The sequence below is a fragment of the Somniosus microcephalus genome, chromosome 16, assembly GCF_052327205.1.
Source record: "Somniosus microcephalus isolate GS21.2 chromosome 16, FLI_Smic_1.0, whole genome shotgun sequence".
NCBI classification, from domain to species: Eukaryota; Metazoa; Chordata; class Chondrichthyes; order Squaliformes; family Somniosidae; genus Somniosus; species Somniosus microcephalus.
In genome coordinates, this window is record NC_141002.1 from 18046002 (window position 1) to 18061623 (window position 15622).

Genomic DNA, 15622 nt, shown 5'->3' on the forward strand with positions numbered 1-15622 from the left:
GGGCCGTGTAGCCTGATCCTGCTGCTATTTCGTGTGTCTAATTCTGTTAGATTCAGGAGATGGTTCTGTGATAGTGGATTGGCGGTTAGGATCAGATCAGCCATGATCTTATTGAATGGCGGAGCAGGCTCGAGGGGCCGATTGGCCTACTCCTGCTCCTATTTCTTATGTTCTTATGATCTCGTTGAACGAAACAGCTTCTCACTGACACTACAGTGACAGTATGAGACCATCAAGCAATCAGGATATTGTAAAACTAATCTGTATTTTCTGGTAGTTTTGAATTTGCTGTGAACACGGCACTGATTTAAGCTATGAGGACTGAGAAAGCTTCCCTTGGAGAAAATTTGGAACAGGAACATGGCCTTAATTGGGAAATTCTGTGCGGCAATTGCAAGACTTCAGGAAATGACAACCAACTTTTATCAGTGCTTTAAGGTGTCACCCTTGGCACTATGGTAACATGCACACCTCTGAGTCGGAAGGTCGTGGGTTTGAAGCCTCTCTCCAGAGTACTTGAGCACAAAATCTAGGCTGACACTCCACTGCAATACTGAGAGAATGCTGAACTGTGGATGTAAAAGATCCCTTGGCATTATTCGAAGAAGAGCAGGAGAGTTTTCCCGGCATCCTGGCCAATATTTATCCCTCAACCAACACCTAAAACAGATGATCTGGTCATTTATTTAATTGCTATTTGTGGAACCTCGCTTTGCAAAAATAGGCTGCTGTGTTTCCTACATTACAACAATCACCACACTTCAAAAGTAATTCATTGGCTGTGAAGCACTTTGGGACATCCTGAGGTTATGAAAGGTGCTATATACATGCAAATTATTTCTTTAAATCCACCATAAATAGCTCTTAGAAAAATCCCTCTTCAGTACTAGTCTTCTGGTAGTGTACTGGTTAACTAGATTTTCCAATAGGATTTATTTTAACACTGATGCTAACCTGGTTAAAGTAAATGGGTTAAAGTAACACCAATCAGAAAATCTGGGCTTATTGAATAAAGGCTATTAAGAGTTAACTTAACTTAAGTAGCAAACTGCATTGTATTTTGTCGAAGAAAAGCTCTCTCTTTCAAGGTGCTTGTCAGTATATAGATATAGCCATTTGCAGGCGGGACAGGATGAGGTGATGAGATGTCCTCCACACTTGAATAGCCTGAGGTCAGTCACTGTCACGTGACGAATGGCAATGTGGATGAGATGCTGGAGGTCTGTGTTAGATCCGTGATTCTGAGAGTATGATGTTTTTCAATAACCACACGGATGCTGTAACTTAACAATCAACAGGTATTTACTGGAGTAGGGTAGTCTCAAGACTGGGGTACAGAGGCATGCTCAAGGCTTATATACAGGTGTGGTCACTGCCGGTACTACAGTATACAGGAGCTGTAAAAGTAGTTCTCTCTTAAAGGTACATACACTACAGTCTGCCTCATGGAGAACAATCAAGGAAGACAATAGTTTGTACTCGACTAATTCCTCATTCGAGGAGCACAACCTCAACATCTTTAATTTTAGTTGTTTGTGTCAGCAGTTCAAGTCATTTGCAATCTCCTCAGCTGTTTTTTTACCCCTCACAAATCTCGCACACGGTTTGAACTGAATCATTCCCGTCTTTATCTTATGACTGAAACGTCTTTTCTTTCAGTTATTCCATTCAGTCCTTTCATCATTGAGACATTGGGAAGACGTCGCAGTTTGGCATTAACCATGGGGACCTCTGGCATTTTCTTTCTCTTCCTCAACATTTGCAGCAGCAGGTAGGATGGCTATTGGCTACTGGTTGTGAAGAATGAACCCTCATCGTCCCTTGACTGTTGCTAGGAGAGAGGTTTTCCAATGTCCATCAACAGGCCCTACACAAAACAATATCGCAAAATGTCCCTATGCTTCATGAATCTTTCAGGCGTTCTTCCTTCATCCCATCACCCCCTTCATTCCGCTTTACCCTGCCTGCTCCTTCACCTCCATGTTTTCCATTGTCCAGCTATCCCACCCACCTCAACCTCTCTTTTTCCATGTCTGCCCCTCGTCCTCAATCTATTCCTTCACTAGTCCATTTACCCACAATCCCTTCCATCACAATGCCTGTCCTTTACCCACAATCCTTTCATTCACTGTACCTGTCCTTTACCCACAATCCCATCCTTCACCGTACCTGTCCTTTACCCACAATCCCATCCTTCACCGTACCTGTCTTTTACCCACAATCCTTTCATTCACCGTACCTGTCTTTTACCCACAATCCTTTCATTCACCGTACCTGTCCTTTACCCACAATCCCATCCTTCACTGTACCTGTCCTTTACCCACAATCCTTTCATTCACCGTACCTGTCCTTTACCCACAATCCCATCCTTCACTGTACCTGTGCTTTACCCACAATCCTTTCATTCACTGTACCTGTCCTTTACCCACAATCCTTTCATTCACCATACCTGTCTTTTACCCACAATCCTTTCATTCACCGTACCTGTCCTTTACCCACAATCCTTTCATTCACTGTACCTGTCCTTTACCCACAATCCTTTCATTCACTGTACCTGTCCTTTACCCACAATCCTTTCATTCACCGTACCTGTCTTTTACCCACAATCCTTTCATTCACTGTACCTGTCCTTTACCCACAATCCTTTCATTCATCGTACCTGTCTTTTACCCACAATCCTTTCATTCACTGTACCTGTCCTTTACCCACAATCCTTTCATTCACTGTACCTGTCCTTTACCCACAATCCTTTCATTCACTGTACCTGTCCTTTACCCACAATCCTTTCATTCACTGTACCTGTCCTTTACCCACAATCCCATCCTTCACTGTACCTGTCTTTTACCCACAATCCTTTCATTCACCGTACCTGTCCTTTACCCACAATCCTTTCATTCACTGTACCTGTCCTTTACCCACAATCCCATCCTTCACTGAACCTGTCCTTTACCCACAATCCTTTCATTCACCATACCTGTCTTTTATCCACAATCCCTTCCATCACCGTACCTGTACAACCTGCTCTGAGAACTCAATCTTAGCACTGCATTTGGGAAATTGAATTATCTGCTGCAGACTGTTATGTAATTTTCATTGTTTAATTTAAGCCTTACTTATTGCTGTTATAACAAATTTTAAGAAAACCAATGGCTGACACACTGTGTGAGGTGATGACGTAGCATTGTGAGTGGATTGCTGTTCTTCCCAGTGTTTACAAACTCATTACAGTGCCTTGTAGGTCACTTACCAGGATGTTGGTGATCCTTCAGAATGATGGGATGGGCAGATTGCTAATCTGTACGTGGAGTTATACTGCCTCTCACATGGGGGCGCGCACTCAAAACCACTGTAAAAGTGTCAGTGTACCTGCAGCCCGAGATGTTGTTTGCACAAGTGATGCCAATACGTCAGTAGGTTTTCATTGTGGTGCATTCTGCTTGAAATCCTTTCTTCAAGAAGACAGGACAGCAGAGGTGGGGGAGGGGAAAGTGCGGTCCCAACAACTTTCCTTTTATATCCCCACTCCAATTGTGTTCCTGTGATTCACGATTTTATCAGCTTTTGCCTTCCTAGTTCGGAATTTCTCTTCCCGATGACAAATCACTCGCCCTAAATGTCATCAGGAAAAAAAATGAACCCTTCTGCAGCAGCTTGTATTTGAATATAATTTGACGTGCTACCAAAACCTCCAAGTAAGTCGACAGATGGCTTGTTGGTGTCAGCTGTGGCTTGTTTGGTAGCACTCTCGCCTCTTGAGGCAAAAGGTTGTGGGTTCAAGTCCCACTCCAGAGCCTTGTAGCTCAAAATCTAGGTCTTCAGTGCAGTACTGAGTGAGTGCTGCACTGTCGGAGGTGCCCTCTTTTAGATTAGACGTTAAATTGAGACCCAAGGATGTGCAATGCAGGTGAGAATGCGATCACACCCCTTGAAATATCCAGAACGTTTTTGATAAACCAGCTTCCATCCACTCTAAGTAATGGTGTGTTTAAAAGGGCTATATATTGGCCCCGTGCTGGTACTCTTACTTCTGAGTTAGAAGATCATAGGTTCTAAGACTTGAGCACATAATCTAGCTGATATTTCACTGCACTACTGAGGGAGTGCTGCACTGCCGAAGGCACTGCCTTTCAGATGAGACATTAAACCGAGGCCCCGTCTGCCCTCTCAGATGGACGTAAAAGATCCTATTCGAAGATGAGCATGGGAGTTTCCTGGCCAATAACTATCCCTCAACCAACATCACTAAAAGCAGATGATCTGGTCATTATTACATTGCTGTTTGTGGGATCTTGCTGCTGCGTTTCCTACATTATAATAGTGACTATACTTGAAAAGCACTTCATTGGCAGAAAAATGCTTTGCGACATCCTGAGGTCGTGAAAGATGCTATATAAATGCAAGTCTTTCTTTCTTTCCTAGGGCTGTGCTGACCACTTTACTTTTTATTCTCCGGGCCCTTGTGTCTGCTAACTTCACTATCATCTACATCTACACTGCAGAGGTAGGTGGGCTACAGTGAACACCTGTTGTAAATACAAATGGGGAACTGGACCCTGCTGGTGAAGTCATCATTCTTCTCTCTGCTGAAAGGGGAAAGAACATCTTGGGGGAATACTTTTCTGTTCCAAGTACTTCCTAATTGCATATTTTTTAAATATACTGCCACAAAAATAGTCTTTTCTACGTATTTGATTTCATTCTTTCAATGTTTGGCCCTTTAAACAGAGGCCTGCTGAGCTTGGTCTCCTCAGTGCTGTAGTGTTCCATGACATAGAAACATAGCAGGAGTAGGCCATTCGGCCCCTCGAGCCTGCTCCGCCATTTAATGAGATCATGGCTGATCATCCAAACTCAGTACCCTGTCTCTGCTTTCTCCCCGTATCCCTTGATCCCTTTAGCCTTAAGAAATATATCTAACTCCTTCTTGAATATATTTAATGAATTGGCCTCAACTGCCTTTTGTGGTAGAGAATTCCACAGGTTCACCACTCTCTGGGTGAAGAAATTCCTCCCCATCTCTGTCCTAAGACTGTGACCCCTGGTTCTGGACTCCCCCGACATTGGGAACATCCTCCCTTCATCTAGTCTGTCTAGTCCTGTTAGAATTTTATAAGTTTCAATGAGATCCCTTCTCATTCTTCTAAACTCTAGCGAATATAAGCCCAATCGACCCAATCTCTCCTCATACGTCATTCCTGCCATCCCAGGTATCAGTCTGGTGAATCTTCGCTGCACTCCCTCCATGGCAAGAACATCCTTCCTCAGATAAGGCGACCAAAACTGCACTCAATACTCAAGGTGTGGTCTCACCAAGGCCCTGTACAATTGCAGCAAGACATCCTTGCTCCTGTACTCGAATCCTCTCGCTATGACAGTCCTGATGACGAAGCAACCGTGGAGTGGCTCCATTGGAAGCAATGGGGGTCGCGACCTCAGAGCAGGCTGAACGCCAAGCTAAGTCCTACGAGCAGGTATGGCAGCCTAGATGTTATGGCACTGGACTAGTATACCGGAGGGTGAGAGTTCAAATCCGACCATGTGCAAGCTCTGAAGCTGAATTCAATACATTTGGTAATTGTTGGGTTAGCACCAGAGAACGTCCTTCAGGGAAGGGAACCTGCCACCCCTAACTGGTCTGGCCTACATGTGACTCCAATCCCACCCAATGTCATTGAGTTTTAATGCCCAATAGGCAATAAAAAAGTTCCTTGCTCTATACCTGAAAAGGAAAAATTTGCAGGGCTCTGGGGAAAGAGCAGGGGAGTGGGACTAATTGGATAGCTCTTTCAAAGAGCCGGCACAGGCACGATGGGCCGAATGGCCTCTTTCTGTGCTGTATCATTCTATGCACTGCAGGAACCGATGATACTGATTGGGTACGCTGTAATAACGTGGTGCCCGAGAGGTCGGTAACTCGATTCTGTTGTTTTCAGTTAATCTGCTTTGGGACATGTGGATGATAAACCAAAGCAACCTCGCGGTGAGGAGACCTGACACGGTGGATTTCCGGTGGAGGGAGGGAAAAATGCCAGGGTTTTTTTTTGTGGCTGTATGTTTTCTTTCAACATGAAATTCGGGAGTTTTTTTGACCAAAAAACCTTCTCTTCCCCTTTAATTAGTCGATGTAAAGAATGGTCCAGTAAATGACTGTTTCAGTAAACTGCTGAGGAAAATGCTCAGCTTGTGAATCTATGGCGCGAGGCCGATTTTAAACACTGATCAAGCAACGTAAGGCACATTTTGAACGGAGCTGGAGGAGAAACGTAGAACGGATGGCTACCTCCTAGGAATAGGCCAAGGATCTTCTCGACCTGGCCCCTCTCAGAGACACTGCGAAGCGTCTCAAGCAAAGCTAGCTACAATGGGGTATTGATCAGCTGGGGGAATGGGCTAAAGTGACAGATGGAATTCAATGTCAATAAGTGTGAGGTTGTGGCAGAGCCACCAAGGGGACTCTGATCTTATGTACATAATTATCTTTAACTAATTGTTAGCTACAGAATGAATCTGTATCTCTGTTCATATTATCGCATGTACATAGCGCGGTCCCTTTAAAACTGAGACCCAATGCGATGACATCATCACGTTGATCACGTGATCCTCCAGCGGCGGAAAAACGTGATGACGTTGTGACGTCCGACCAGGGAGGGGCTCTAGTCAGTCCTCGTGGAGCTAGCAACCAGTACAGACCTGTTATCCAGCTTTCCATTGTTTTAGTGTTAAACTCTGTTTATTAGTATTAAACATCGTTTGTTTAATAGACTGACTCGATCTCAGTCCTTTAGTTAGGAATCTAGCCGTTCCTACAAGGTGCTGCATTTTGGTAAATAAATAACAACAGTAATTATACTTTGAATGGAAGCAGGCTCGATGCAAGGTTCACAGGATATTAAAAGCAGCATCTCAGTTTGATAAGGCTATTAAAGCAAAGTTAATTAAGTTCTAAGCCTATAAAAGCCATGAGGAACTGATGAGCCTATATAAAACCTGAGTAAGACCTCAGTTGGATTACTGTGTGCAATATTGGGCTGCACCCTATAAGAAGGCTATCACGGCTTTAGAGGGGATCAGTGTAGGTTCACTTGGACGCTGCCTGGTATGAGGAAATACAAATACAAAGAAAGACATGAAAAGTTGGGTCTTTTTTCATTAAAACAACACAGATTATGGGGTGCTTAAAATTATAAAAGGATGAGACAGGATAAATAGATGCAGACTGTTCCCAGTAGTTGAGGGGACTAGAATGAGGTGCCATACATACATGATTAAATATCAGAGATTTAGAACAGAGGGCAGGAGAAACTTCTTCACACAGAGTTGTGAGGCTGTGGAATTCACTTCCAGGGTTCGTGGTCGAGGTAGAATCTATGGGGTCGATTTTAACACAGGTGTGGGGAATTGGCGGGTTCCCCGAATTTAGTGATTCCCACACGATTCTAAATGGGTCTGTGAGATTGATGCAATTTTAACTCAATTGGCCAATAGATTTCCAGCGTGAGGGAAGCCTTGGCAATTGAGTATTTCCAGTCAGAAAGTCGCAGATTATGACATCATCATTGCTGCTGCTTTTAAGGTCCACAGCAAGCCTTGCTTCCTCTGCAGGCTCCCAAACGTCACCATTAAGATGGCACAGGAGCCTGCAGGAGCAACGGCCAGTGGGAGGGCCAGATCTGCCCCCAAATTTGATGAGGCTTCACTCCAGGCATTACTGGATGGTGCTAGGGCCCAGAGGGAGGTCCTGTTCCCTTCTTCAGGGAGGAAGAGGCCTCCCAGCCAGACCAAGGCTGTGTGGCTACAGGTGGCAGGTCAAGTCAACTCCTTGGGGCTCACACGAACAGTGTGGTTGCAGTGCAGGAAAAGATTCCATGACCTTCTTCGCACTGGAAAAGTAAGTACTGTATGAAGTTTCCATCACCCTCAATCTGATCCCCATTGCCTTTTCTCACCAGCACTCAGCTTTACCAATCTCTTCCTGCACATCCCATTAGACACTCACATCCATGCACCCTTACCCATTCCCTCTCTCTCTATGCTCACATTCACAGAACTATTCCACCATGCAGCCCTCACACTCCCTCTCACTCTGATGCTTTGAACACAACTGACAACACACAGGGAGGGCCCTTGGTCTTGCAACTTCACTCCATCTTTGTCTTCTTCTAAGTATCTATGCTATGCAATCTCTGCACTCACTCCTTCATTCTCACTCAACCTCCACTTGTCTCCCTCATTGCAGGAAAAGAGAGCTCACAACGGGAGAGAGCGAGCCAGGACAGGAGGAGGGCCGCCCTCATTAGCCCAGCTCACCCCCTGGGAGGAAGGCGTCCTGGAGATTGCCGGGGCTGACCGAGATGTGGACGTTGGGGAAGGACAGACAGGAGCATCCCCGCAAGCTGGTGACAGAATAGTTTTCCATCTCTCTCATTGGCATTGCATGAGTCGCTGATAATGATTCTGAAGCTACATCATATGGACTTATGATCATCTGCAAAATGCAATGTGCATGTAACCTTGGCATCACATCTCTAACTTTTTCCTTGACTCCCCCACAGGACCATCGAGAGCCCCCGTCCCCACTGTGCAGGAGGAAGAGCCTGAGCAGCCAGACTCCTCAGAGGAATCTGCAGCCTCTGAGGGCGCAGCGTCAGCAGAAATAAGCGCACCCAGCACCAGCACAGACACTCACACCTCGGTGGGACCTTCGGGACATAGAGTAGAGATGTCACATGTTGTATCACAGCTCACAAGTGAGCATCAGCAGATTGTGGAGACAGGGACAGCAGTGGAGAGTTCTCGTCGGAGGGCGCAGGACTCTGCCAGCTCGGCTCAGCTGCATGTCAACCCTCTGCCTCTGGGTCCATCCGTAAGATCAGAGGTGATGGAACTCCAGGCACAGATGCAGGAGTCTCTGGCAGGTTTTGTCTCCAGGGTCGCTGCGAGTGTGGAGCGAATGAAGGAGTCCATAGTGAACATGAGCAGAGCCTTTGTGGAGTCAGTGGCGCATGAACGCATCAACACGGAAAGGATGGCTACCTACGTGGAAATGATTGCTGCCTCCGTGGTAAGGCTGGCTACGGTAGAGGAGAGGAGGGCTACGGCCATGGAGGAGGTTAGTCGCCAGGGTATGGAAAACATGGTGAGTGTTCAGAATAGAATGACAACTCTTGAGGAGCGATGGGCATCTATTGAACAGAGAAACCAGACCTTCATGGAAGCCCTTCTGAGTAGGACTGCCATTGTAGATACGGGACCCCATGGCCCCCCTGATGTGCAGCAAGCTGCTCTCAAGCCACTTGCAGGCACTGAGAGGGACCTGACCCATGAGAGGGAGGTTGGTGGCAGACCTCAAGGAAGTGGGGGGCTCCTCTCCAAGCGCTCACACTTCCATGCCACTGTAGAGCCCTCGGTCAGAGCCCTGCCGGAGTTCACACCCAATGGAGATAGAGGTCTCAACCCCTGCACAGCCGCAGGAGCAGCAGACTGCAGGTGAGCCCTCACAGGCTCGTCACCCCAGAGGACGCCCGCCAAAGGTGTCGAGACAGGAGCAGCAGGAAAGTGAGCAAGGGGCCTCCACATCTGCTGAAGCCACAGGGGAACCACTACATAGGAGCACGCATAAGAGGAAAATAAAGCACAAATAGTCACAAGTTTAGTCACTTGGGTGAAATGCTGTGTATTTTGTAAAAATGCCATCAGTTGTTGTTTTTCATAAAAATTCTGATGGCAACTTCTGCAGTTGTGGCATGTGTCATTTCGCGAATGTGGCTGGAGGTCCTCTAATGTCAAGAGGGGAAGGAAAAAAAGGCCTCCCATGCTTCTGGTAGGTGCCTCAGTTGAGGAAGCGCTGAGTGAGGGTGGCGAGAGGGGTCTCGCAGGAGGTCACACTGGAGAAGTGTGTGAGGCTCCAACCTTCCACAGGTGTGGTTAGGCCTGGCAAAAGTTGCCCCAGACCTGAGACAACAAAGTCCTGCCGCCTGCAAATGATGGCTGATCAAATATCCTCTTTAATGTTGGACCTGCAGCTGATAGTCAGCAAGCCAATAGTGTTCACGCCAGGTTTCACAGGCGTGATCCCCACCAGGCGCGTTTTACGTGGGAAAAGGGTTAAACAGGCAAAGGGCTGTTAAAATGGGATTATAAAGGCCAATTAGTGCTGTTTAAGTGCCCTAAAGATTCGGGTCCATCAGACACACCTAGGTTAAAATGGCGTGGAGGCGGGAACCAGGCGGGGGGGGGTCCCGGCCCCCAGGTTTTGCGATTTTAACCCCCCACACGCCTAAAAGCCCGCCTGTCGGCTGCGTTAAAATCGAGCCCTATGTCACCATTCAAGATTAGATTGGATAGGTGAATGAAGGAAAAGGCGATGAAGGGCTGTGGGAGCAGGGCGGGTAAATGTGATTAGGACTGTCGGCTCATGTGGAAGGTAAGCACTGACACGGACTGGTTGGGCCGAATGGCCTGTTTCCGTGTTGGAATTTCTATGTATTTTTATGTTCCAATGTTCTGGGGTGGTTGCTGAACCCTTTCCCACCCCCATCTACCCCCATCTGTCACATTCCTATAATCAAACCTACCAATCTTAACCCTACTTCCAGATTTACCTAGCTACCTTGGACTTCAAGGAGTGAGAAGGATTGAGAACGCCGGCAGCAAAAATTATAAACAGTGTGCAGTGATTCTGCAAGGAAAACAAAATTGTATTAAATAGGGGGGTGTGGGAATGAACTCTGAAGAATTTTACTTTATGTTTGTAGTTCTGTTTTGGACTTTGAGTGGGTAGTTTTGGGAGGTGCAGGGTCAAGTCGGAGAATCAGGGCTTTAGCATTACTGGCCCATTTCAGACTCGGGTGTCTAGTGAGGCTACAGACCGAGAGGGAAGAGCTTCATGAAATTACCCCTCGTGATTCTGTCTTCATGTGTGTCCGAGGTACTTTGTTACATGTTATTGTGTCATCATGGTTGGTTTGTGATTCCTGCCTCTTTAAAACAAAAATATTCATTGTTTATTTTTGGTGCTGTTCTAAGTTAAGGTCATAGGGTAAATTCACTGCAAACTCTTGTGCTCTCAGCAGGGCGCCCCGTTCAAAGGGAGTGCAGGTCGGAGATAGGGCTACAAATCTGTAGCCCCAATTCTACAACCCGCGCACTCTCCCCTGCTAGGTCCATGGAATCGGTGCGTTTACCCTCATATGTCAACGTTTGACGGAGCACGAGATGAAACTAAAGTGATTGGGCTTGATCATGATCTGTGCAATTTGAGAGTTATGCTTCGTGCAGTCATTTATTATTCTCGCCAGCTAATGCTAGGAAACGCTTCTCTCTCCCCGAGTATATTTTTAGTACATTTGACCTTCATCTGAATGCCTGAAGTCCACTAGGTGTAAGGGAGCCCCTTGGATTAATGAACTGAACCCAACCCCTGGGCAAAAGCTAATAAACGGTTGTGTGTTGAACTTTAATTAAGTTCTTCTTGCTGACTCTCCCTTTTGCTGTGGGTCGAGCAGAGGTTGTGAGGTAGGGATGGGTACCATTTCACCTTGTTCTTGGTTGAGAATTTAATATAGGTGTAGTTTTCTTAGGAAACAAGAGGAAATCACATGACTCGGTAAAATGACAGGCTGTTTTGTATCAATTAGATTACAACCAACCCTTTGTGTTAAGGGCGTGTGGTAAGTTACCAGAGTTTAATGCTGATGCAAGGGTTGAATAAAAACTGAAATAAATTGGAGTAAGAAACGTTTTGATAAGGTCGAGACCCCATTTCCTCCCAAAATTAGAGTCCCCCCACCTACCTCTCCTCACAGATGGATAATGGGACCTGGCAGGGAATTGAGAATCTAAAAAATCTGATTTTGTATTCACAGCAGAGGTTTTCAAACCGGCCAGGCCATTAGATTTTTCTTTGTCTGTGGCCATGCATACCATGAGGTGCTAAAGCAGTCGCTCTGCTTTTAAAGGGCGGGGGTGTGGGTATGGTGCGAGTGAGCCCCCAAGTGGGCGGTGAACCCGGCCAATCTTAACGGCCAGGTAATAGATCTAGCGAGGTGGCGGGGGACCCGTGGGAATGGCCATCAGCACTCAGTGGGGGGGGGAAGAGTCTGGAGGCGATCAGGGAGGGGATTTGCAGCCGCAATCGGGGAAGGGGGTGGAGGCCGGGCTGGGGAGGCCCAAGAATTTCTTGTGGGTCCCGGGGGGTGCACTCCTCATCCTCCTGGCCCACAAGGTGTTGCCATAAAAGTCATTTTTTAAAAACTTACCATGGCCTCCTCTGGCCAATCGACTCCTCCCACTGTGGTTTGGCTGTCGGGTTCCGCACAGTGCGGGACTCCCCCGACCAGACGTTAAGATTACGTTTGAATGTAATGTCGGCCCACGCCTGCCTGTAGTGGGTGCCTCGGCCAACTAGAAAGTCGGTGAAGGTGAAATGGGGCCGGGCGGGAACAGAGTGGACTCGGCCTAATTTTATCCCCCACACATGTACCAATCTCGCTGGGCCTCTCGTGCCCTTTATTGAATGTCTTTCCTGTATTTCTTGACTTAATTGCACTTTATTTCTGTTGCTGTGTCGCAATAAAAAAAAATAGCACTGTTCATTAAAGTTTAAACTTCACTAAAATGGCAGACGATTTGGAATGGGTAAATTGGCTAACCCTACTGGGTGGTGATGAGACTGATGTAGAATATAAATGGAAAGTTTTTAAGAAGAAGATAAAACACGTGGAAAACAAATATGTACCCGAAGCCAAAAGAAGGGAGTGTGGTAAGAAAAAGCCAAGGTGGCTGACTGGTTATGTATAAAGACAAATAAGATGTAAACAGAAATGTTTCTATAAATTAAAGGCATTTAATACTCAACTAAACAGAGTTGAGTACAAAGAACAACTACAGAAAATGAAGGTTGCTATTAGGCCAGTAAAAAGGCTAATGGAAAAGAGAATCACAGACAGTTATGTGAAGAGCCAGAGAACTGTCAAAGACTGTATTGAGCCATTGAAGGGTGTTCAAGGAAAGGTTACAAAGGACTCACTGGATATGGCAGAAATATTAAATGAATATTTGTATCGTTCTTCACGTGGGCCGGCCCAATCAATAACAGAAGGGAATCCCCATTCATACTTATGTACGTACAGAACTCACATGAAATACATTTTTTAAAATTACACATTTAAAATTAATTAAAATGCCATTTTAAATGAAAATTAAATTTTTTAGCACCCCGAAAAAGTTAGCGCCCCCACGCCTGAAATTCACCGGTAGCGTCCCAAGAGGGAGGCCGGGTGCTACTGGAAGCGCCCCATCACCCTCTTGGGATGCTGCGAGTGAATATCGCGGCGCTACGCGCTGCAGGCCTTCCTCCCCTTATTAAAGGGGAGGGGCCTAGCGCAGCGTGACCTGGGGTCCAGCTGGGCCACTAGGGATCGGAATGTCGGCAAAAGTGCCCGGCACTCAAGAGTAGTGCCGGGCTCACGGAGCGCAGCCGGCACTCCGCGGGGGGGCTGCTCAGAAGGCTAGGACAGCAAAGCGGGCAGGTGCTGGCAGGCGGCCAGCAACAAAAATGGCCGCCCGGCACCTTCCCTTTAATTAGCGCTGCCCCGGCCGCAGTTAGGGCCCCCCTGACCCTGTTGGACATAGCGTCCGGCGGTAAGTCAGGGGGCGCTACCGAAGATCGCAGCCGGGGCGCGAGAGGAGCGCTGTGCACGGCGATGAAGTCATCGGGGCGGTGCAGTGCCGCGGGGCGCTAATGGTTACTGCCGCCACTAACCTCCCGCTGAATTTCGCGGGAGGTGTTAGCGGGGCCGCGCCCAGGCGCTAGTTGCTATGCGCCCTCTTAGGGCGCTAACAGGATGCGCAAATCAACCGAACTTTTCCCCCTGTATGTTTTAACGGGGCTAAAAATAAACTTACCTTATTGGACAGGGTTTTTAATGTATAAATGAGTGATAACATTTTATTTTTATATTTTTTAAAACTCTTCTGCTGGTAAAAGCAGGCCTTACGCTTTTACCAGATGTAAGAATTTCACGGGTATTCAGCAGGTGGAAGTTGGGCAAATAGCGCATCTCTCCACCCGCGGGGGCCCTTTTCCCGGGGATACACAAGTTTCGGGTTTTAGCGCATGTGCATCGCATACCTAAACCCAGAACTTAAGCGGCCCCGACAGGCACGGGCTCACCTCGCACGCAGGGGTCGCAAAATACATATTGTTTTAGAAAGAACTGTAGATGGTGCTTGTCTGCTTCAGGCGGAGCTTAATGCGTTCGGAGATTGGGCTCATGACTAGCAAATGATGCATAACTTGGATAAGTGCACTGTTATGTATGTTGGCAGGACAAATGCTCAACATTCATACACCTTTCAGGGAAAAGCATTAAAGAAGGTGGAGATAGGAAGAAATTTGGACATTCTAGTGCATACATCTCTAAAGGTTCATGAGTAAAGCGATAGCTAAAGCAAATAGGGTGTTGGGGTGCATCCATTGAACAATTGAGTATAAGACGAGTATAACTGTCCTTGTACAAGCCCTTAATCAGGCCTCACTTTGAATACTGTATCCAGTTTTGGTCTCCTCACATGATGGGTGATATTCGGGCTTTGGAAAGGGTGCAGAGGAGGGCCACTAGACTAATTCCCAGTCTAAAGCATCTTAGTTATCAAGATAGGCTAAAAGAGTTGGGATTCTACACTTTAGAGAGGCGTAGACTTAGGGATGATCTGATTGAGGTTTATAAGATAATGAAGGGATTAGATTGTGTTCCAATTGATAGTTTGTTCCAATTAAATAGGTTGGGAGGACCAGGGGTCACAAATGTAAGTTGTGTAAGGCCAGACCTAGATGTCAGGAGGTGGTTCTTTTTCCAGAGAATAGTGGACCTCTGGAACAGGCTGCCACTGATTCGCTGAATTCCTTCAAGCGAGAGCTGGACCTGTTTCTGGCTGGGGCGGAGATCACCTCTTATAGAAGGTAGGTAATGCAGGGAATTCAGGGCCAGTGTGATTTCCTGGACTAGTTTTGATTGCCTAGATGGGTGGGAGAGGAATTTCAGAGATCTTTTTTCCCCAAATCGGCCTGGATTTTTTAGCTGGTTTTTCGCCTCTCCCAGGAGATCACATGGTTTCAGGTGGGGTTGAGAGTATATACTGTGATACACAAGGTATCGCAGTTGTGGGGGGCAGGCTCGATGGAGCAGAGGGTCTTCACCTGTCCATCATTGTTCGTATGCTCATAAAACCAATATGTTTAAGCAATACCCAAAGCATAGGAATTAAGACAAGCATGATGCAAGCAAACAAAACATTTTTGCAGTTTTATTCAGCCAGATGAAATATAAATAACATAAGAAATGTTATCAGGCTGGGCAGCGAGGCACAATCTCACACAAGGCTTTGTTCTATACAGAAAAACAATCTAGCGGATACTCGGGGAGAGTGCATAATTGGAGTGTTGATAATGGAGGTTCCACTCTATTGTGAAAACATAGGAACAGGAGGAGGCCATTCAGTCCCTTGAGCCTGTTCCGCTATTCAATTAGATCATAGCTGATCTGTACCTCAACTCCATTTACTTGGTTCCATATTCCTTGATACTGTAAGACGGGTAAATTCTTACTCCAGTCTAACAGCA

At 46.5% G+C, this 15622-nt stretch overlaps 1 protein-coding gene across 1 annotated transcript in view; it reads left to right on the forward strand.

Annotated features, from left to right (window-relative positions):
- The window catches only part of svopl (SVOP-like), a 111499-nt gene that overhangs the window by 80834 nt on the left and 15043 nt on the right, over positions 1-15622 (forward strand). Inside the window, exons 9-10 of the mRNA XM_086008621.1 lie at positions 1660-1771; positions 4420-4501. Of these exons, the coding sequence (XP_085864747.1) occupies positions 1660-1771; positions 4420-4501 (194 nt within the window). The remainder of the gene's footprint in view (positions 1-1659; positions 1772-4419; positions 4502-15622) is intronic.